The 22,012-nt window shown below is 42.0% G+C and overlaps 1 protein-coding gene across 1 annotated transcript in view; it reads left to right on the top strand.

Moving 5' to 3' along the window:
• Positions 1 to 22,012, top strand: part of LOC112465001 (mushroom body large-type Kenyon cell-specific protein 1) — a 43,723-nt gene that overhangs the window by 14,858 nt on the left and 6,853 nt on the right. Inside the window, 6 exon segments of the mRNA XM_025032345.1 lie at positions 5,863 to 6,650; positions 7,157 to 7,468; positions 8,197 to 8,436; positions 8,906 to 8,985; positions 16,498 to 16,933; positions 18,764 to 18,808. Coding sequence (XP_024888113.1) covers positions 5,863 to 6,650; positions 7,157 to 7,468; positions 8,197 to 8,436; positions 8,906 to 8,985; positions 16,498 to 16,933; positions 18,764 to 18,808 — 1,901 coding nt within the window.

The following is a 22,012-nucleotide window of genomic DNA, read 5'->3' as shown; positions in this document are numbered from 1 at the left end:
ACATTGTACTGTTTCTTATCAGCAAGAATATTAATTTTATGACTCGTAAAAATGATGAGCAATCATAGAAAATTTATAACAATGCCAAATATCGAACAGAAGTGTTAAAAAGTTTATCTTAATATTTGTAAAAAATAATTTTTTTTTTTCAAACAAACAATTCTGATCCAATTATGCGACGGAAAGTACCACAAAAGAATCAGATCAGCTTATTCGTATGTAATCGATTTCATTGTAAATCCAATTAAAAGTGAACCTCTTGTTATTGTTGCAAATTATTTCATCCATGAAGGAGATTAAAACGCAAACCGCCGCGGCAGTAATTTTTTCGGAAATGATGATAAGGGTGTAAGCTTTTAAAACTGCGGCATTAAATTCGTCCCTGACCGTAATATCAGTCGCATTTTTCTGACAGGCATGCGCAAACGCATATACATACGCATACACACATCTTGCGGCGTGGCCGACGTGGATCCAGTTCGTGTTTCCGCAAAGCGCATTATACCTGTATTTGATAAGCTGCGTGGAAGTAGAGCGTTTAAATAATGGCCGCACACGTCGGCGATGGGATAGCACGATGGGCGTCGCCATTCGTTCGAAACGTTCGACAAACAATAATAATTTATTCAGATGTTTTTCATATGCGCTTCCAAGCGACTGCGTTAATTCGAACAGGTTTTTCTCGGTTTATTTTCTTCTACGCTCTCTTATAAAGACGACGAACTTAAAGAAGGCAAATGCAGCAAGCAATTCCATCTTTTGCATCTTTAGGCTTTGAATATTACTCTTAAAGAAATTACTTTCTTGAATTGTACTCTTATATTTTGCTACGTAATCTTTTATAGGTATGCGATACATTCCCTTTCTAAATTTAGTTATTTTAAACGATTTAATAATTAAAAAGTTTAATTGGCTAAAAAAACATTTTGTGATTAATTATTCCTCGACTTATAACATTTGCCTGAAGAACACATTATGAAGCTGCATATACATAATTGCTATTATTTCTGTAGGAATATTTTTAAATCTTATTTACCTGTGTCTAATCTTTGCAATAGTTTAGAGATATAATTATCATAGCTAAAATAGATTTGGGAAATGATACCGCCAATTGAGAATTAAGGATTAACATTTCGTTCGTTTCAACATGTACGCCGCCGGTATAATTGCGAGCTATCCAAAGTGATCAATGGCGTTCTTGTTCTTCACGAGGTAATTCGCGCTTATTCATGAACTCAGGCGAAACCCGCGATATATCTTCCGCGATCTACTATACTCTACAGTAATCCCCGAAATTTGTATGCGTTTCACACGGCAGACCGTCCATCCCTTCGCGCTGAAAATCAACTTCGCTACTTGCTCCAACCTTTCTATCAACTTCGCTGGAAAACCGGTTAACATGCTAATGCCGTTACATATTAATTAATGTCGACGAGTACTCGGTATCCTGGAAACAAATTGGTAACCAATTGATAATAAATTTAAGCAACAAGGCTGTAGGCAGTTGTACTCACGAACTTGCAACCGAAATCATGACTGTATATGAGGGCAACAAGTTTTGAGAACATGAGCAGAATTCGAATTAACTTTTTACCCGATTATGATATCATACTATCAAATATATATTTAATAATTTCATTCGGTATCAAATGTTGTTATACGCAGTTGATATCTCTGATATATTTATTATTCCCACTGGACTTCAAATGCAATATCAAACCTGCGTTTCTCTGAAAGTCGCTTTCTTGCGAAATGAAAAATAGAAACGAGAATTGTTTGAAAATGGAAGCTTGAAATTTGTGCTGGTTGGCACATTAAATTATATTCTACAAGACAATCAGAACGATATCCACATACCTCATAATATGCAATTGTATAGTTATCAATTTCTTCTGTCGCGCATTGGTCGCTAATATTGGTGTAAATCAATAACACAGTAATTATCGAGCGAAACGCATAATTAACGACTGAACTAATTAACGGCTAAAACGCATAAGACTCATTACGCTCGCGAAATTCCAAACGGCGATATATATGATGGAGCAACTTCGATTTCCGACTCGTGCATCCCCCGAAGTTCGCTCGGGAGATACGCGACGACAGATTATTTCGGACTGTGCGGAGTTCTGTGCGAGTGTTTCGAAGAAAATAACACGATTAAACTAACTCCCGATACGCGCCGTTGAGTCAGGCGATAATAATTGCGGCCGTGGAATAATTAGCCGTGCGCGAATGTCCATTTGCGTGAGATAAACCGACCTTAGCAGACTTTAATTTAGAGAAAGAGCCTAATGTACTTTCGAAATGGTTTTCACGTTTGTATTACTATATATGAATCGCGCGCGCGAAGCCTCGTACTTTGTTTCTCGCTGCATAAATTCGCCACCATTTGATGAATCTTTTATAAAACGCTGTAAATCAAAAAGATATTTGCCTTTCAACGATTTTTCCATCAACACGTAGCATCGCTGCATCGCTTTAATTGGTAAAATTACATTTAATCCACATTCACGAGGCTCAGTTTTTTCGAATGCAATTGTATGCAAATATGTAATATACGTAAGAGATCTTGGAGGTTGCGTTATAATCTAATTACTTATTCATTTAATGCAGGTGATATCACTCTTTGTAAATTTACAAAGGCAAAATGTAATAAGCGTTGATTTAAGCGTGTCGAAATTTTTCCCTCTGAATTTTTCAATGGCTCTGATTTACCGCAAAAAGCCGGTTGGTTCATTACAAATTGATCCTAAATTAAGCGGTGCGGTAACACGTTACATTGCATTCCAGCACTTTCTCGTTATAATGAGGTTTATATTTTTAGAACAATATTTTTCAAAGCGTTACACGCGGGGAAAATGTGATACGATCCGCGATCTCTTTTTACGTTGGCACAATTTTTCATCGTGTTCCTTTTTCCGCGCTCGTGTGAATTTTGTGCCGAGCCGACTTAATTAAGTATTTTCATGCATTCTCCATCTCGCTATTATGGATAGAATTATAATCTTGAAATAATTCGAATCTGAATTAAATTTTTAAATGAAATTGTTAGCGCGTACCGGTCCGCGTGCGCGCAAAAGCTTCGAAACACGGCGCGGCAAAAGCTTCGAGATTCCAAGACGTATATACCGAATCGTGCATCAATGAGCGGTCGGATCGATTCCGAGTGCAATTTAATTTGCGAATTCCCCGTCGTTCCGCAGAAATAACGCGTTTCGCAGAAACGACTGTGCCGTGGTTGACCCGCGACCGGCTCTTTGCGGACTCTAATGACTATCCCGCCGCGCGGCAAACGACAAAATCAATTCAGCACTATGAAGGCAGGCGCCATGAAAAATCGCCGCCGGACCTCGATTCGCACGCGATATTTTCACATACGCGTTGTACATGCACCACGTACGTAGAAACGCCGCCGCACGTCTGCGCCCGCACATCGTGCGAAAACGTATGCACACGTGGTGCATCGTATACAACTATACAGTTACCGAGTACCGATTGCCGTGACGGTACGTTGCATCCGCGGCACGCGCGCCGCGATACCAGGTGTCTGTCGAGAAGCGCGGCTGATTGGCATGTCCAAGCTGTAATTGGCCTGGTTGTAATCGGTTTGCGTTTGATCACGGGATAGGAAAATGCTCTTTGAGAGTTAAAGGCCGGCAATTCGACGAGTGAATTCTATTTTTCTCGCGTTACAAATCAATGGAACTGCAACGGGATACGTTTGGTATATCCCGAGAGATCGAATGGATAAAAATAAGCGATAGAACTGTGTGATAATTTTGACTGGACAGTCGGAAGTTATTTGAGGAATGATATTTGTGTTAGATTATTCGTCGTTGCAACGTGTATTATTCAAGTTCAGCGAAGCTTGCAAGCTTGAATAAAATGGATAAGTTTTTCGAAATCCCCCAAATACGATTTTTGCGCAGAGACGTGAAAATATAGTTGGAGTGAGAAAACGTCTGACGCAAAATTAAATTTGAGCATTGCAAATTAAATCGTTTTCACGGTTCTTCGATGACGAAATGTACGACGGGATCACGGAGCTTTTGCTCAAATGAATATCGAATACTGTTTGCTAAATTAATGAACGAGCGAAAAACACAAGCTCGCGCTGGCGGGCATATTTCCGCGATGTTAAATATTTATTCAGGAAATTAACATCCGTCACAAATGCACATGTATCGCAACGTACTATGGCGTGGCTCTGATAATTGTTTCGACTAGCATAAATATCATAATTTGTAAAATCCCACTGATGATTAAACAGCATCCGCCGGCGCAGAACTGACGCTCGGAAATCTTTTCGACCGAGCCGGTTATGCGGCAGCGGCACGTCATGCTGGGGTGATAACAGTCAACTATTCGGCCTTTGGATAAGGAAGTGAAAAAAATTCCGTTATCGCTGTCTAGTATCGCGAATCGTTCTGGGGAGTGGAGCGGAATTGTAACTGGCATAAGCGAATTGTAGCTGCCCGTGGGATACAAAAACCGACGTTATTGAAATATTAAGCGCATTGAATGAATTTCAAGAAATTGTATAAAAGTGTTATTTTTTATTAATATTATTGTGTCTTCTTCGATACATCTACTTAAGACCAATATCGAACGGAAAAGTTTCTTTCTTATTATCTTATAGACAGCAACAAAACTTTCGCGATAGCCCAATAATTGCTCATAATTAATACGTAAAGATTAGCAGAGGCTTAAAGAAATTACATTTCCATATGTTTTAATTCGCGCAGAGCGTTCACATGTTTGTTCAGAGTAATGAAAAGGATGATTAATTATATTAACACGTTATCTTTTACGCACGTGTAATTAGTCGTCGGGCATTCTCGAATGCTGTGATAAAATTTTAATAATTGTAAAAATTTACTCCTCGAATTCCGGATAAAAAAACGAAAAGATAAGTCGTTCTTTCTTGCAAATCCGGTTTTTCTCTCTCGCCTTGCCACATGCACAACCGTGTCCTTCAAAAACCACCATGTCCGGTTACTCAATAGCGCGCGATCTGCATAATTTCGCGTACGATTCTCGCTGGGAGAACTGCATCCGCATCTCCCGCAGCTATATACGAATATCCGCGTGCTTTTCTCTGGAACCTTAATCATCGTCCATCATTTCCTATGACAAACAAGTCGGCTGCGCGCATTATAGTCGATGCGCGTGCGTGAATTTGTGCAGCGGGCTAGATATCGTCATCCGCGGAGCGGGTACGTTCCTCGTAACTCACCGATTATGCAACCGCGATTATAAAACCGCGTGCTACTTACTTTAGTGCATACGACTACGATAGCCACAGTTAACATTCGGGAAAATATACTTTGATAGACACATATATCGCTTGGCTTTCGGCACATGTGGTACCACGCAGTTAATTTCAACAAACTGTTTCAAGACTGATAGATCAGAAACGAAACAGTCCACTAATTGTAAGTTTAAATTATATCATCCGGATGAATTCGGATACGTTCATTAAAATTCAACAATGGACTCATACAGTTGTCTGAAAAAAATGATTAAATGAGATTTGAAGCTAAGATATTTTAGCTTCAGAAAGTTTCTTATTATTATCAGTTAATGAGTACATTCGACAATAATTTATCACAAGCTATATAAAACATTAGATTAAAATTGATATTATTTTACTTTTAATGTTGATAATAACGAGTTGATCGATACCGAGCTTATTCATACGATCATCGAAATTTTCATTGATCCCAAATCTGTTCCTTTAAGCGCCATACTAGTTCCGAATGTCCGTTTTCTTACCGAAAACGGGGTCACTCCTTTGTATATACACGGGTCCTGGGTAACCGGTACACGTCATTGTTTGAAGTAGTTGCGGTGGTGTCGCAGGTCTGGAACGGGTAGCGGAGGAGTTGATGGGCCGTAGGAGATGGAAGCAATACCAGGACACCCTGTACAGCGGCACCCGCAGCAGCGAATCACAGCCCCACCATCGGCTTTACCCGGCGTTGTCGTCGTCCTGCAACCCGATACCCGGGAGCCTGGACCAGATTGGGCCGCAGCTGCATCACCCGGCACCCACGTCGTTGCCGTCGACGGTGCTGACGACGGCGACGACCACGACGACGACGACGACGACAACGACCGGCGTGGTAAAACAGGAGAGCCTGCAGAGGCATCATCTGCAGAACCATCACCACCTACCCGCGCCAGTTCAGGACCATCTACAGCTGCAGCAGCAGCAGGAGGATTCGCGCCGTCTGAGGCCGGGCGAAGTCAAGATCGAGGCCGCCGACGAGGAGCCCACGGACGGTACCGCGCGGGAAGATACCTCGACGAGGACGACGGACACGGCGACGGCGGAAGTAGCGACGACAACGGTAACAGCGACGACCACCGGCACCGCGACGACCACGTCGACAACGACAACGGCGACCGGCACGACGACGATAGCGACGAGACGGCGACGCGGACGCCGGCAAAACGACGGGGAGGGCGCCGACGGGGAGGAGGAGGGCGACGAGAACGACGAGGAGACGGGACGGGAACAGAACGAGGCGGAGAAACGGCTCAAGCTCGACGAGGACGCCGACAGGTCAGCGGTCAACCCTCTCAGAACAGAGAACGCGACTCGGGATCATCCGACTGCCAACGCTACCGACACGGAAGGGACCAAGGTTGGTATAAATCTTACTATATGTAATATGTTGCATTAAAAATAACGAAATAATAGTCTATCTCTACAGGGATTGAATCAAATGTCACAAGGATAAAATTTATTTAAATTATTAAAGAGGGTGACAATGTGGTCTAGAAACTTGGTTTAAGTCCACCTGATCACACGAATTTTAATATTTAAAACTACACCCTCCCCCCGACCTCTTGTACGAGAAATTAAACAAGGAGGACTCTTGTGCGGAGAAACTGGACTCCGTCTTTCGAAAGAGACGTTAAGCCGTTGGTCCACGTATAGCTGGCAACTGCTAGGTGTACTCCCCTTTGCCACTATGCTGTGGGTCAATCACCCGCACATCTGAATTTAAAGCGATTACTGAAACCTCCTAGGAAGCCCTATATGTCTTGGAAATTAAAAGACTCAATTATCATGAAATCGCTAGAGTCTATAGCAACTTGAAAGTTGTTTCGCATTCTTTGGTGTGACTTTTTTATTTCCTCATTGTAGGAACGAACGGAGGAAATCGCGTTGGAGCGGGCACCGGTAACACAGGGCTTACTGAGGGTAAAGAAAGAGGAGGAGCTACAGGAGATACCGGGTTCTGGCGGCGGCACCACGATACTAACGACGCCGACGACGGATTCGGAAGGGACCAGGTCGGGGCTGTTATGCCGCGACGGGAACGCAACTGCGACGAGCGTCGCGACGCCGTTTCTCCTTGGAAGACGCACGAGCCCGCCGCCGGAGGACTGGAAGCCACTCGACAAGTGTTACTTCTGTCTCGACGGCAAGCTACCCCACGACGACCAGCCGCCCCTTGTAAGTACCCTCCGGCGAGTCTGCCGAGTGTGAGGTTGCGCATGGCTGAGCATCGACCTCGTCCTTTATTGCTAATTTTGTGTAGAGATTATCCGCGAAGGGGACGGTACAGACATGCAGGAATAAGCAAACGGATGCATAAGTAATCCTTTCCTCGCGCCGAATTCGGATACCCCGAGATTCTGCGACGAACGCTTTCGGATGACTCGAAATATATATCGATGGTCTTGTCGATGTTGATGATTTACCGAGACGCGGTAGACAGATCGATGCACATTAATGCCGCTCGTCTCGCCTGCAAATGCACTTACGCAATCGTGTCATCGGAATCTCGTTTCATCCTCGTTTCATGCACCTGTTGTGCCGTCGCGAGCGCGACTCTCGAGTCTTGACCTGGCCTTTGCCACTTTTGATTAAGTCGAGCGTACTTCGTACTTGGGCGCCGGCCGCATCGCCGCACTTCCCCCGCTAGTTTCTCAGCTTTGATCACTGTCAAAGGCGTCAAGCCCCCCATAAAAGATTCACGAGGACTCGCGAAGGCGGCGGCGCGCCTTACGAGAAAATGAATTCGATCAGAATTCGATCCCGCCGCATCGCGTCTTCTCGCGGATTTTCACCCTGTGTGCTCTTTCTGCCGTCCGACCAATCCACCGGCTATTCAGTCCGGGCAAGTCCTTTTCGTATCGCGCGAGCCGGGATGACACGTTTCTCCGTGTTATGCCCCGCAGAGCCCGCAGAGCGACAGTAGCAGCAGCTCGCGATCGGCGGAGTCACCGATGTCGGTCCAGGTGGATCCGATGGCGGCGTCCGTGGTCGCCGCCGCCCTCAGCGGCACTTACCCCACCTTGCTGCCCCAATGGTGCTTACCGCCGAGGGAGGCGCCCCTCGTTGGGGTGCAGACCCATCAGGACAGCGGCGCGGCGGCCGATCAACCGCTCGATCTCTCGGCCAAACCCAGAAATTCTCAGGTAAGTTCGAGACCATTCATTCTACCGCGTGGAGACGCGCGGTCTTTCGCAGCTTCGTCTCATTATTTCTTGCAAACGCTCGTTCGAGCTTATTCGGACATTGAATTTGGTGGCAAGAAACGATCGTATACAATGCGCGGTGTTCGCCAAGTGTTCGATGAAGAATCACATAATGAGCGAAGACGATTATAAACAATGTGCAAATTATCCGCAACAATTATATTCATAATTTTTAGTGGGCTGTCACGATACGATCATTATTTATGCGACGATCGCTACTTCATATATTGCTGAACAATAATTCCTGTCACATAGTGTTTTATTAGTGCTTCTTAGTACGTATTATTGAGTGACTAACGCTGACATCTAAATAACTAGGCTATACGCTTGCGTAATATTAGTTATTTGTTTATTTAAATCACTCTCGACGATTTTTTATTTTAATACCATCACCCATTTGTTTGTTCAGGACAACAACATATCTCTACTGGAGCAACAGAAAATACCTCTGAGAATGCCGACAGGCATCGATCCCAAGACTATTCTCAAGTAAGTAATCTTTTAACACTCTCCAACTAAAAGAGACAATATAGGAAATTTTTTACTAAGTGACAACTTTATTTTATATTTTAGTCAGAATAAATAAATCAACGCGACACGTCTCACGTAACATTTTTAATTAAAGTTATATATCTACGCTATGTGTTATTCGCAAAAACACACGCTCATATTTAATCTGTAAATAGAATTAAAATTCAAGTGAAGAAAATTATTCATAAAGCAGTCTTAATCGAACAGCTAGGCACAAAGATAAAAGCTGGTATATACAAGTTGAAAAGATTTGAATCACAGAAATTTGGTACCTTTAATTCAATTATTTTATTTTATTTTGTAATTTTATTTTTTTTGTTGGCAAACTTAATATCACAATAGTGAAGTGTTAAAGCGATAAACGTATAATAATTATTCCAACTCCACATTTAAAGTGATAAGAGCTAAAAGTGATAAGGTTCTCTTTAAAAGTGCGCGTTAGAATAAAAAACAAAAAAAGCCAGATGAAAATGACAAGCCTAAACTCGAACGAATATTCGGCTTCGATGAGAGAGAGAGAGAGCGTTCTTTCCCACACGTTGGAAAATCGTCGTTTGTCAACGACAATGAGGCATCGTTTCGGCGTTATCGCGCAACTCGCTTTGCACCTCGAGCCTCGAGGCGAGTCACCGATACGAATATGCATTCCGTACGCGAGTGTGGAGGGGAAAAAAAAGAATACGATCCGTATGATCGCATTCCGTAGCGAACGTTCTTCGTGATCGAGTGGCCGTTTAAGCCGGGCCGGGCGGGCGTTTCGATAAGGCGTCGATTAAAACACCGCCGGCGAACGACTTTCGAAAATCGCGAAACTGACAGCCAGTCGATCCGGAATGCCGTCGCAATTAGGTGCCAATCACGCGGCCGGGCATAACCGTGATTTATCTCCCTCGTAAAGACGTCATGCGCGGCGACAACGGCAGAGGGGAATCGTATCGTTCGCTCGACACTGGTGCGGGCTGATCGAGTTCGCGGTCGTGTGCTGCATTTTCAGATTTATCTGGATATGCGGAATAAAATCAGCAATTGGTGCAATGTAACTAAAATCTTAGAGACCTTTCTCTTTCTCTTGCTCTCTCTCTCTTTCTCTCTCCTTTGTCTTAATCGGTTTTTAATAATATATTTTTTATTTATTTATAATTATCAAAGTTATCATTTTGAATCATTTTAAAACAAACTCGCCGGGCGTACCGTTGATTGTTAAATAGTTTTTATGTTTGTGTTGCATTGCGTGTATGTGTAATTCATAAGTCTCTGTGCTATAATTATAGTAAAAGACAAACAAAGTTGTATAGATAAAGAGCTGCGGTTATCAGAACCTAGGATCGCGCAGCGAAGCTCAAGTTCGCTAGATGAACTTGGAGGTTCTATTGAGTCGGTCGTAATAATAATACCATTGCGAGTATTCGATTATGTTAGATATGTATGTTGTATTCTCTGGAGGGAAGATAACAATATTGTAAAATTAATACAGATATAAACACGTAAAAACATTATTCCGTTATAAAATTCACTAATTTACTAATAATATAAAATTAATAAAACGCTTTTTTTTATTGATTTGCGTAACAAATTAATAACTGCATAAAACAGGATATTTTATTATGATTGTTTAACTAAATTATTCAGTGTCGCGAACGATTCTTCATTTTCTGCACGGGCGCGATATTTTTCTCGCGATTCTTGGCTATCATCTTGGTTGCTACTGTGGAACGATAATAATTACAATGGCTTTGTGAAAAATTTATGCGTCGGGGTAAATAAAGTCGTATTATAGTTTCGACAAGCTGTCAGTTCACATTGCATTACACTCGAAAAGATGATTACTAATCTCGCGATTGATCTATTCGCATAATTTTATATTTTCTTCACTATATTAGACCGAGAGTCATTTTTATTCATACATGTCATTATTCCTGCGCTCTTAAACAATTGATAATCAATTATATTTGATATCACAACAGATTATCTTAAAATATGACGTCGTATTTAATCATCTTTACCACATTTAATGTCTGTGATTATTTATTTTTTTATATTTTGAAAATTTTATTGGAAGATAAATAATTGTATAATTTTCAAAATGTTTTTTTTTTACTTTTTTAATTGAGTAAATAATTATAAAGAAATAAATGGTTACATAGAATTTATGCTAGTCTGTACCATACATATTATTACAAAGAAAAATTATTTTTTACAAATTGCAATTATTTCACGAAATATAAAGTTTAAGTTTGTAGAGATATTTTCTTCGTGAAGAAAATACTGTAATACATTTTTTCCTCTGTGACGTAAAGAGAATAATACGTTCTTTGATTAAACTGTCACAACTAGGCAGGCTCGTTTATTACATGGTTCCCACACGTAAATGTTTAATGTATCGTGCTTCAGTGTTTTAAACTGCACGAAAAAATTTCGTTGTAATACGTTTGTGCGATCGCGGTAAGCAGCCGGTATCCTCCAAACCGTAATAATACCGACGAGTTGCTTGAACTTTGCAACCCTTTGAGCTTTAAACTGCTATACGTCTGCGGTACGTACCTCGATAAATATTTAAGCAGTCCGTTTCACAGAATCGATGCAACTCGGTTGTGGTCTCAAATACGAAACATGACGGACAAATTTCGTAAACCTATCCACACGTTAAAATAAATGACAACAAAGGGAAAAGTTATATAATATATATTTTATTTCGCTTCTTTGTCGCGAAGATATTACGAAATGGATTGGTTATGAAAATATAGTATTTATATAATTCTCTTTTGCGTACTTTTACGACTTTCGTCAAAATTAAGAAAATTTTTGTAATATACGAATATCGAATTTAGTGAACTTTGAATTTTATCTTGAAAGATTGAAGTAATTCCAATTTGTTCAACCATTATTAGATTTATAGAATAGAACATGGTATATCAATTGACAAAAATATATCGAAATATTGACATTTTATTTCGGAAGTTTTTTCTTTCATCAATTATTGTAGAATGTCAATTTTTATCTTTGCCGCACAGTTCGTGAAAAATGGAAAAGATCGGTAACTTGAGCGAATCGAGCGTGCCAGATTGTTAGAGGCGTACGTTGCCCCCATGTTTTCGCTGTTTTCCCTCGCGGATCATTTTACGCGTCAAATTTTTATCATCGTCTATTATTAGTCCACCGTAATCTGCACCTCCTGACATATCGAAGATGCAGAGTACCTCATGTATGTCGTGGCGCGTAATGAAGAAGCGTAAAGGGGAGACATGGAATATGAGAAAGAGAAAGCGAAGAAGCAGGACGGAAGAACGAATGAGAGAAGAGGGAAGAAAGCACGAAGGGGGAGAGAAAAGAAAGAGGCGAGAGAGAAGTTCGCGCCGACGCGACGCATACGCGGCTGCGTAATTAGCGATAAGATAGGACCGCCGACGAAACGTTGAGTCGAAATTAAAGCCTAATTTAAACTAGAGCGTGGATGTTTTGGCTTGAAATCATGGATTTAAATCTTGGAACTTAACAGATCTAGGGATATAAACTTTTAGAGAACTGTATTATAAATATACAACAAATATGATAGTGCTCGCAAATGTGACGATTAAAATAATTAATTGTACTTGTCACTTTTCTCAAGAGACATTCAGGATCAAATATTTAAAAGTTGTGAGAGAAAAAAATGCGAGTTTATCTCAAATTTTTGATGGAAATAAATTCGTGTATTGCATGAAAAATTCGTAGACGAAGAAAAGTGCCGGTAACTTAAAGCGTTTTGTATTCTCGGTCCGCGAATTGTGGCGCTCAAGACATATTCCTTGCAATGTGAATTCATTAGATGAGTCTGAATAAAGGAAGATGTAAGGTGGCAATCTTGCTCGCACCTCCGTCATATTTGTCGACCTACATTATAAAACGATTCATAGTTTATTATTGGGAAAATCCACGTTATATATTTTAGAGATATTAATTATGGAGATTTTTGTCTTTTCTTACACTCGTCTGTTTGTAAACTTAGTCATTATTTCAAATATGATTACGTAAAAATTCCAAGTAAAGCGAAAATTACGTAAGTTGTTAGAGTGTTAGACCGTTAATACAGTCATAACGTATACCTATTAAATTCATGCGATCTAGGCACGCCAAGTTTTTCTACTTCACTTTGGTACTACAAAGTAGACAAGCCTTAAGGTACTTAGCGTCGTCTATAAACTGACATTACGTAGCTAGACTAGTTTGACTAATTTTATACTTTTCTTTGAGCACTGCCGCTTACATGTTACGGCGTGATCTTCAATTTTTTATGCAGGCATGTCCGTTTTATTTGTGTACGAGGAGGAGTAAAGCTAAAATTTCTTACGTTACATACCAGAGAAAGCTTAATTATTTTAAGTATATTACTATAAACCTTTTTTAATGGTATTTCATGTATTAATGCAATCTTAATGAATATTTTGTATTTTAAAGTAGTATCTATATTAATAATATGAATTGAATTTCTTGGGGATTTAGTATAAGAAATACGAATCGATTGATCAGATTTAAGAAGATCGAGACTTCTTACGGCGAGTAGTCACGAAGAAACGAAATTAGACGTACAGTTCGCACTTGCGCGTCCGCGATACTGAAAAATAGGCGAGCTGCAATAAAACCAGACACCGGGTACTGAAGTAAAACCGGTTCGTAGAAGGCTTTGGAGAAGGTTCGCTGGCCAAAGAGATATTGACGTCGTTGCGAAGGACAAGATTACGACTATCTGGTTCGCGATTGCGTGAGCCTTGTGATTTATGCGAGAATTTACTAAACCGAACCATCCAGTTTGATCATGGAACCTTGGGGAGGTTTCCGGTATCTGTAAATATGTAGACATTGAAGACGTCTATTTTTCCGCTTGTTTGTTTTTAGCGATTTTACTAAAGATTTCTCATACGTTCGAGAAATTTTACATTGTTGCACAGAGATAAATCTGTTTCTTAAGTCTGAGGAATTCGTTCTTGACACAAATTGCTGTGTTACATTGAAAATATAACACGCGATACGATCTTCCGTTGCGGAGGTGTGCGATAAGAAGTCCGGCACGTCCTATTTTTTTTTACGGAAATGCGACGTAGTCGATGATAAAGTCTAAATTCTCCTCGCGGTTAGATACGCGTAGCGTCGTTTTATTTGGCGGACGCGAATACCGTTCTCTCTCTTCGAAATTGCGCGACGACATTACTCGAGGAACGTTGAACCTGAAACGCACATGGAAACGCGCGCCGACCGAGTTTCCGACGAATGTCGGCGTAAAACCGCAGACGAGTCGACAAACAAAAATCGCAGATAAATCAACGCCGGTCGATGGACTACTGACGTAGCGGGACCTATCCGGCAGGCCAACGTCGGACGAAATGCACTTTTATCAGCGGCACCAGGTCGACGAACTTGCAAAGGGAGCTCCACGGTGCGAGCGCGAGGGTGGGACGGCGAAAGGGGAGCGCGAAGCTCGCGCGATGATTTCTTACGCCTAATCTTATCGTTGCGCTCCGTGACAAATTACACCGACCCGATATCCATCGCCTTCGTGCCACGTCGCGTTCTTTTATGCGAGCGCGAAATATCACCGGATGCTCTCGCACGAAAAATACCTTGCTCCTCGCGTATTTAGCATGTAAACAACATTTGGCCTCCTGAAACGATCGAGAAAATATATTGTTGCACCGGGGAAAAGTTTTTACTGGGGTTTAAAAAATTTTTTTTATATTAAATTAAAGAAACTGCCATTTACGGTTCAAGTTTGGATCTTAGTAGCTTAATACTGTGTGTATATTATAGTATATTTTCCTAATTAAAATCCCTTTCTTCCCCCTTAATTAAATCATCATCGATTTTATTTTGATACTAAGCATCTATTTTTCTCATTATTAATGTTATTTTTTGACATTATCTCTAGATTTTTATTAAGTTGAGTCATGTTTGCATTATTATACACTTTTTATTGTGTTAAATTAGTATTGTTTTTTTTATTTTTTTTATCGTTTATTTTTCTCTTTATGTAGTCCGATAGGATAAGATCTATTTTTACACAAAGAACGAAGATCTCATAATAAATGTTTTCACAGACACTTTAGAATAAATTGTTGCAACAAGATTTGCCTTGCGGACATAATGCGGACAGGAAATGGCGATGTAGACGACACGAAAATTTATGATAGCGATAAAAAGAAAATTCTAGCGAACAAATATTAAAATTATTAATGCACGACTTGTGCCTTCTGGCAATTTAACCGGTACATTATTTTAATTTTCATCTTTGCATAGATAAATCTCGTCCGTATGATATATGTACAAATTGCGCTGAGAAATGATATTTATGTAAATGTATTACGTATTTAAAAGGATCATAAGTGCTCGAATGTGTAACGCGTTTTTTTCCAGCCGGAAATCGATTACGTGCAATACGCGAAATTGCCGAGTTAACGCGTTTTTCAGTCTGTTCGTTTGAAAAACTTCATTTGCATGGCTCGAATGTCCCCCGGAGCCAGGATCAAAGCTATACAGGATTCGCGCAATTCGCCATTGGCACGACGTCAAACACGTGCAGGCGTCGGAACGGCCACGTGGCCATTTGATGCGGGTCGCCTCTCCGAGCTAGTTTAGGAAACGCGGATACACGTGAGCCTGCATCGCGAGAAATGGCGAATAATCTGACTTTGTTACGTATATACGAAGCTTGAGTGAGTATATCGAACGCGTCTATAATATTGGCCAATCGATTATCAAACCGCGCGCAGTCTCTTGGCCACTTGCTCGCTCGGCAATGTTTGCTGTTTGAATGTTTCATATTCAGCGCGCGGAGACTATGTCTCAGCTAGATCCGTGCTCTTTCATAACAATCCTTAAAAAAAAAAAAGAGAAAAAAGCGCAAACGGAAACTCTCGGTGAAATATTTTATTATATTTTTAACCGATAAAAGGAAATCGGAAGAACAGCGAACTGTTTTATGTAATATTGATTTTTCTTCCTAGGGGAGACTATTTTTGAATATATTCTTTCTTCAGTTTACATACGCCGTTTTGGAATTAATTCTCCGACATAAGTATATGACAGGATAAACAAGATCTCTAATACGATGACTGACGGATAAGTTATAGAAGCTATCTTAGGAGTCGGGGGGGGGGGGGGGGGGGGAGGAAGCGAAATGGAAAACTCGAGGGGCACAAAAATAAGTTTTCCTATGACAAAGTGCAATTGACAAGCAACGAGAATTCCAACGAGTTGTTTCCGTTACATCGACATCTCTCAATACTTTATAGTTATATTCACAGTATTCGCACAGTGAGGGTTCGAGAGACGCGATATTGCAAACTCGGCTCGGCCAAGCATTTATTCGGAGCTCATTTCCATAAACCCTATATATACGCTATCCCGAAATTACGTTTCGAACGGCCTGCCGGTCAGCAGCGTTGCAGGCAAAAACACCATCAGCTGGCCTCGATATAACGTTGATTAATGCTGTTTCAGCTCGTGTTACCGCGCGAAACCGCGAATGACCGGACCGGTTGTGACCGCGGCAGCGGCGGCGGCGGCGGCGGCTGCGGCAGGCGTCGGTGGTGTTCCAGTGGTGGGTGCCGGGGGCGGCAGGAGGACTTACACCGAGGAAGAGCTGCAGGCCGCCCTCAGGGACATCCAGAGCGGCAAGCTCGGCACGCGGAGGGCGGCGGTGATCTACGGGATACCGCGTAGCACGCTGCGCAACAAGGTCTACAAGCTCGCGATGGAGCGCGAAAGGGACGCGTCCCTGACTAGCACCCATTCACACCCTCACGAGCCCGGCGCCCCAGCCACCACCACCACCACCATCACCACCACCACCACCACCACTACTACTACTACTACAACACCACCAAATACGACCCAAAACGCCTCCGCGACCACTCCGCCCCCGCAAGTGGACGAGGTAGGTTTTGGGGACAGACGACGGAAGATAATAGCTAGAGATCTAGAAAGAGAGAAAGAAAGAGGGAGAGAAAGGGGAGGAAAGAAGGAAAGAAAGAGAGAGTGCGAGAGTGGGCGAGATGCAGAGAGCGGGGAGTGGAAAAACGTGCCACCGACACGTGCCGAAATCTCTCGCCGGTCTTTCACGCGTGTCGGGTAGAAAAGCCGAGGATGCAAATTGGCATAGACAGCAACTGGGGAATCTCGTGAGGGATTGATGTGACGAGCCGAGGCGGCGCGCGAAGACGCTCTATCGTGTATCTTCTTTTATCTCCGGAGTTTCCGTTACCGATGTCCGACGTTTCTCATCCGGAAACGAGTCGATGGCGCGACAAAGTGATCTCGGAGTTGCTTCGTTGACTCGTTTCAAATAACGCGGAATGCCGATGATCGATACCGCCGTGTACTACGTGCTCGCGATCCATCGCGAGTTCTTGATGATCTCTAATGTTGTTGTTTATGTATTATTTTGATTTGCAAATTATATATCGAATTCACATCGGCTAATAAATTACAAGACAAATATTATAAAAGTATCGAGAAAAAGTAATCAAACTTTTCATCCGATATATTATGAAACGTAGACGTATCATAATATCTGCACGTTGATGATTATATGATAACATTAAACACGAAAAAAGTTATAAGAAAATATATAGATAGATAATATCTGATTAGATTTTCGTTAAAAAAATTGATATCAGATTAATGATTGTATAGATGAAACAATTATTTGTCTTTAGATACATTGCGATAATGATTATAAATATCTATGAGTCAAGTTTTGCGTAAGTTTGCAATGTATACCAAGAGTCAAAGAAAAATGTCCTTGAAAATATCAGTTAAGAAGAGAAACGATATGTACAAAAATATTACCTTAAATAATTATCTCGGAAGTATAGAACTATAATTACGATAATTTTGAAAGTCATTTATCAATATTATGGAATATTGTCAGGCACTCGAGAGATCACGTACGATATTTTTCGACTTAAATCGTCCGCGTGCGAATAATAAGTCTTCATGATTTACGTGACAAACTAGGCCGATTACCATGCAGAGAAACGTGGAAGGGTGGGAAACCGAACGATGCACGAGGGAAATCTCGTTGGGAAAATTCGCGAATATATGCCGTTCATTTGTACCTAAGTGTGGTTTTGGTTAGGAAGAACGAATGAAGCTTCCCCAAAACATACCTCTGGCACGGCGATCGTGGATCTCGCGTGGACCGAATGTGTCTTGTATCGCTAAACGATACGCTATAGTCGCCTAATTCGGACTAGGTCGATCAGCAATTTCTGTGACCGTAATTTGATTTACAATTAATCCAGAAGTAAGCTTTATTTCTCTGGTCATATTTACATTAGTTCTAAATATTTGCTAAACTCTGCGCTTGATATATAAAATAATATATAATTTTTTATTTTGATAAAAATTATTAAATCAAGTTTCGATGTTAAATATAGATAATGTGAATTTTATACATTAATTATTTCATCTTTTTTTCTTTAACTTTTATTTCGAGGATATTTTCAGATTAGCAAATAATTCTTGAAAGAAAAAAAGGGAATATTCTTTTTTAATGTTCTACATTATTGGGCAATTAGGCAGATGAGAGAATATCGACCTAGTGCGAAGAACGTTGACGGCAACTGTGCGTTTGTTTCGGTGATCTCACGTTGAAGGAAAGAGACGATGGTCTACGCGACTCCGTACCGGTCGCCGTGGTGCTCCGTAGTGTCCAGTGTTTTTTGCATGGGCTGTTTAACTTTTTTTATCTCACTATTTGTAGTTTAACACACGGCAACTTGGTGTCCGCGAGGTTGCAAGATTCGAGGTAAGTTTTTGGGAAGGTCGTGTCGAGAGACGAAAGGAGGATTTGTCCGGGCTCGATCTTTTTTTTGTTTTTACGAGCGCTCATAGTCCGCGCCACGGAATTCATGAATGTACGCTTCTGTACCTCGACACTCTGCATCCTCGATGTGTCGAGCATACAATCATCCGCATAGAGACGTCGTCAGTCAAACGATTGTTTTGAAATGGGCGGATCACAATTTCGGTATGAATGCGCCGCTATTCGTGAAACAGTCGCGCGATCGAAGATTACGGCAGATTAAACGCGGTGGTTCGATTAAATCCTCATCCACCTGATAGTGTCTTTCGCCTTGATTCTCGATTCTCGAATTGAAATAAAAAATTAACTCACCGGTCGATGCGCAACAGCGGAGTTGTAAAACTGCGTTGATCCTCAAGGTTGATCTGTAACACAGAAATATTTTTACATTAAAACATCGTCCAAGGTGATCCATACTTGAAGTAAATAATTATTGCTCTCGTTAAATTTTCAAGATGTTATTTTAACAGATATTTTGAAATGCTAATGTAAAAAATCGCGGCTGCATAAACTCGTTTCCGTATTAACTTGTTCGCATAATTAATCGCGAAAAAATCGTGCAAATAATAACCGTGCGAAAGAGAGACGCGACGTTCGCGACGTAATACCATTTCTCGCATACGCCGGAGATCGGACTCCGAAATTGCGAAATTCCGTCCGGAGTTAAACATAACGAGTAACGAGTATCACGTATAAGGAGCGAATCGAGTCGCGCTTAAGAAAGTAGCGGAATCCGTCACAGAAGAGCAAAATAATAAACGACGAATAACATCTACTCACCTCACGGTTGCCCCGCTGTCGCCCGATGCCTCCCAGGCCTCCTCCTCCTCTCCTCGGTTCGCCTCCGTTGTCGCATCTCCATCGGGGTGCACTCACTGTACTACGATCTGCTCGACGTCCGCCGATGTCCCGCAGGTAGACGCGACGAGTGAGTTTAAAATGGCGGAGAGAGAATTTCGTGAATCGCACGGGGCCAACTTCACTCGCCTGGAGCAACCGTCGCGAGGACATTGCACTTGCTTCTTGTGAAGCACAATTTTGATTAACTGTAATTCAATCGATTTATGAAAACTGTCTATTCCTCCCGATCGCTTATGATCGCGCGACACTTTCGGCACTCCCGGTATCATAAATCTCGCGACGCGCGGCGCGTACACGCGTTTATTACACGACGACGGAATAATTACGGAGCGGCTACGAAAGATACTGTACTACGATCCGCTCGACGTCCGCCGATGTCCCGAAATGGCGGAGAGAGAATTTCGTGAATCGCACGGGGCCAACTTCACTCGCCTGGAGCAACCGTCGCGAGGACACTGCACTTGCTGCTTGTGAAGCACAATTTTGATTAACTGTAATTCAATCATTAATTTATGGAAACTGTCTATCCCCCACGATCGCCGGGTATCAGAACACGATAAAATGCGAGTAGAGACTGTGATCTGTCGGCGTCGCTAATTAAACACGTCGCGTCGCGGCGCTACTTGATTTAGGATTCGCCCGTATCTTTCATCCGTTACGTGTTCCGAAAACGATGGCAATTTCACTTCGAAGCCGCGCGACACGACGCGAGACGCGAGAGGCGAGTCAAGTTGACCGGTTGAGAAAAGCGAAATTCGAAAGAATGTAATATCTAAAGTCAGTATCATCGAACGCGATACACCTCGAATCGAAATCGCGAAGCACATGTATTAAATACACATTCGATGTCACATGTACCACGTATATCACAGTTTTCCGTAATCCGGAGTCCGACGATACATATGTTTACTCCGCGCAACGATCTACGGATCCGAGAGTTAAATTTCAAGATAGTAGGGTCGCGTGACGCGGACGCCGCGCCACGCCGCGACTTTTCGTAAACATGGCGGCGGGGGGGGGGTAGAGTGACTACTCACGGCGCGCGTTCGGTCGGTCTAGTTATTTTCACCCACTCTATATCTCCATTACGCATGTTGCCGCGGCGTCCGCGACCTCGTTGTTGTTCTCGGATCGCGTCGCGGAGTAAACGTACGAATACCAATCGCCGAGCCGGCGTTTCAAATTACAGACAACTGTGTTACATCGAATGATTAGCTAATACACATGTTTCGCGGAATTTATACGGACACGAAGTATATCGCGTTCAATAATACTGACTTTATATTATATTCTTTCGGATAAGGCCGATTATGATCGTTACGTCGGATGTCGGAACGCAGCCGCTGGTCCAATGAGAAAAATTTGTTACCAAAAAAAAGAAATTCTCTCATTGGGCCATCGGTTGCGTTCCGACGACTGATTGCAGACCGGCCCTAATCGATCTCGCTTTTCTCAACCGCCAACTTGACTTGCCTTTCGCGCCTCGTGCCGTGTCGCGCGGCTTTCGGAACACGGATAGTCGGATAAAGAATACGAGCGGACCGGAGCGGACGAACATTGAAATAATGTAAGAATTTTCGATTTATTTCGGAAAAGTATCATTGTGTCATATATACAGCAAGGTTTTTATTTTATTTAGAATAATACTTTGTCGAACAAAAAAATTGAGCAAGGTTGAAAAACACTATCATAAAATTTTGCGAGATTAAATTCGAGGAATCTGCTATGTAATACAAATCGTCTCCTTAATCGAGAAAATATTTGGCATTGTGTTACACCGTATCGTACTTTTCTAAAAGTTGTATCTGCATCGCACGATCTGTTTGGTTGTAATAGTTGCTACTTAAAAATCGTCTGCCTACTGAACTTCGCCTCACAGCATGAACACTAAGAGGCGCTATTTTATTTTACAACTTGCCGAGCTCGCAAGCACGATCTATGCACGAGAACGGTTAAAGTCTCATTTCTCGTGCCCTGCATTTCGTGCGATCGCGTACCGCGCGTTTATACGTATAGCAACCATCATAGAAGACTGTTGCTTCACTTTTAGTGGCAATGCATGCGCCGCCTTAAACGAGTCCCGAGTGGTATCTCTGCACTTGAATTCCGGCGTATCTCGTCGAAACGCACGCCGAAGATAAGCTTTTCTCTACGCGAATTCCCGCCCTCTTTTCCTTCTATTGAGGACTAGCAGGGGAAAGGTGGTCTAGCGATTATCGTGCCAGGCGACTGCCGAGAGCATCGAGAACGTTTTTTTTTCCTCGTAAAACACTTGCCGCTGCTTTG

The sequence above is a fragment of the Temnothorax curvispinosus genome, unplaced genomic scaffold (assembly GCF_003070985.1).
Source record: "Temnothorax curvispinosus isolate PA1 unplaced genomic scaffold, ASM307098v1 QBEX01001498.1, whole genome shotgun sequence".
NCBI lineage: Eukaryota > Metazoa > Arthropoda > Insecta > Hymenoptera > Formicidae > Temnothorax > Temnothorax curvispinosus.
This window is presented reverse-complemented; position numbering and strand designations above follow the sequence as displayed.